Source organism: Zingiber officinale, chromosome 4A (genome assembly GCF_018446385.1).
Source record: "Zingiber officinale cultivar Zhangliang chromosome 4A, Zo_v1.1, whole genome shotgun sequence".
Lineage (NCBI taxonomy): Eukaryota > Viridiplantae > Streptophyta > Magnoliopsida > Zingiberales > Zingiberaceae > Zingiber > Zingiber officinale.
The window spans coordinates 69,558,222-69,559,314 of NC_055992.1; the positions used below are offsets into that span (position 1 = coordinate 69,558,222).

Here is a 1,093-nt window from a genome sequence, read left to right on the forward strand (position 1 = left end):
CCATCTTAGCCGACTTTCCATCACCCACATAAATGCATCTTTTAGCATCACTTGGCTTTCGGTAGCTCAGAAAATCTTGCATTGAAACACTGATCTTAGTAGTAGCACCAGAATCTAACCACCAAGTATTTCTAGGTACTAAAGCTAAATTTACTTCAGAACAGACCAAATTTAAAAATGTACCCTTTTCGCACGCCAAGCATGGTACTTAGGACATTCTTTCTTGACATGATCAGGCTTGTTACAGAAGAAACAACCTTTCTTGTCATGATCCTGCTTTTATTTCTTCGCATAAGGACCTTTAGTAGCCTCATTCTTTCTTTTGTTGCCCTTATATTTAGGGGTTCTTGCCAAATAGACACTTTCAGACTTGTTTTGCTTCAACCTCTCTTTCTCTTGAACACAATAAGAAATGAGCTTATTAAGAGTCCATTTCTCCTTTTGACAATTATAATTGATCTGAAATTGACTGAACTGATTCGGAAAAGATATAAGCACTAAATGCACATGCATGCCATCTGACAATTCAAGATTAAGTGCCTTCAATTTTGATGTAAGGTGAGACATTTCCATGATATATTTCTGAATATTTTCCTTGCCTTTATACTTCATGGAAATCAAGCTCTTCAGAATTGTATTTGTTTCCACCTTATTGCTTTTGGCAAAGCGTTTTTCAATATCATCGAGATATTCCTTAGCTTTGGTGACACAATTAGACACCGCACCCCTAAAGGCCTCAGATATGCCATGCTTGATGATCATAAGATTCATGCGGTTAGAGCGATCCCACTTCTCATATTTAGCCCTTAGTTCAGAGGAACTAGTATCTATAGAAGCAGTGGATTGCTTTGTCCTAAGCGCAAGATCTAGATCCATGCAGCCAAGAACAATGAAAATGTTCTCCTTCCAATCCTTAAAATTTGTACCATTAAGGATCGACACTAAACTTAAGTTAGCAGAAATAGTAACAACATTTGCTGAAAAGAGAACACAAGAATTATAACATAAATAAAATACTCATTTTGAATCAATTACAATAAATGATAAATTCCATTTGAAGATACCTAGTGCAACAACAATATCAACTCTTTGG

At 36.0% G+C, this 1,093-nt stretch overlaps 1 protein-coding gene across 1 annotated transcript; it reads right to left on the reverse strand.

Moving 5' to 3' along the window:
• Nucleotides 1-279: 279 nt before the first annotated feature.
• Nucleotides 280-876, reverse strand: LOC121972440. Its single transcript, XM_042524109.1, has one exon. The coding sequence runs from the start codon at nt 874-876 to the stop codon at nt 280-282; it is 597 nt and encodes a 198-aa protein (XP_042380043.1).
• Between the last annotated feature and the right edge of the window lie 217 nt (nt 877-1,093).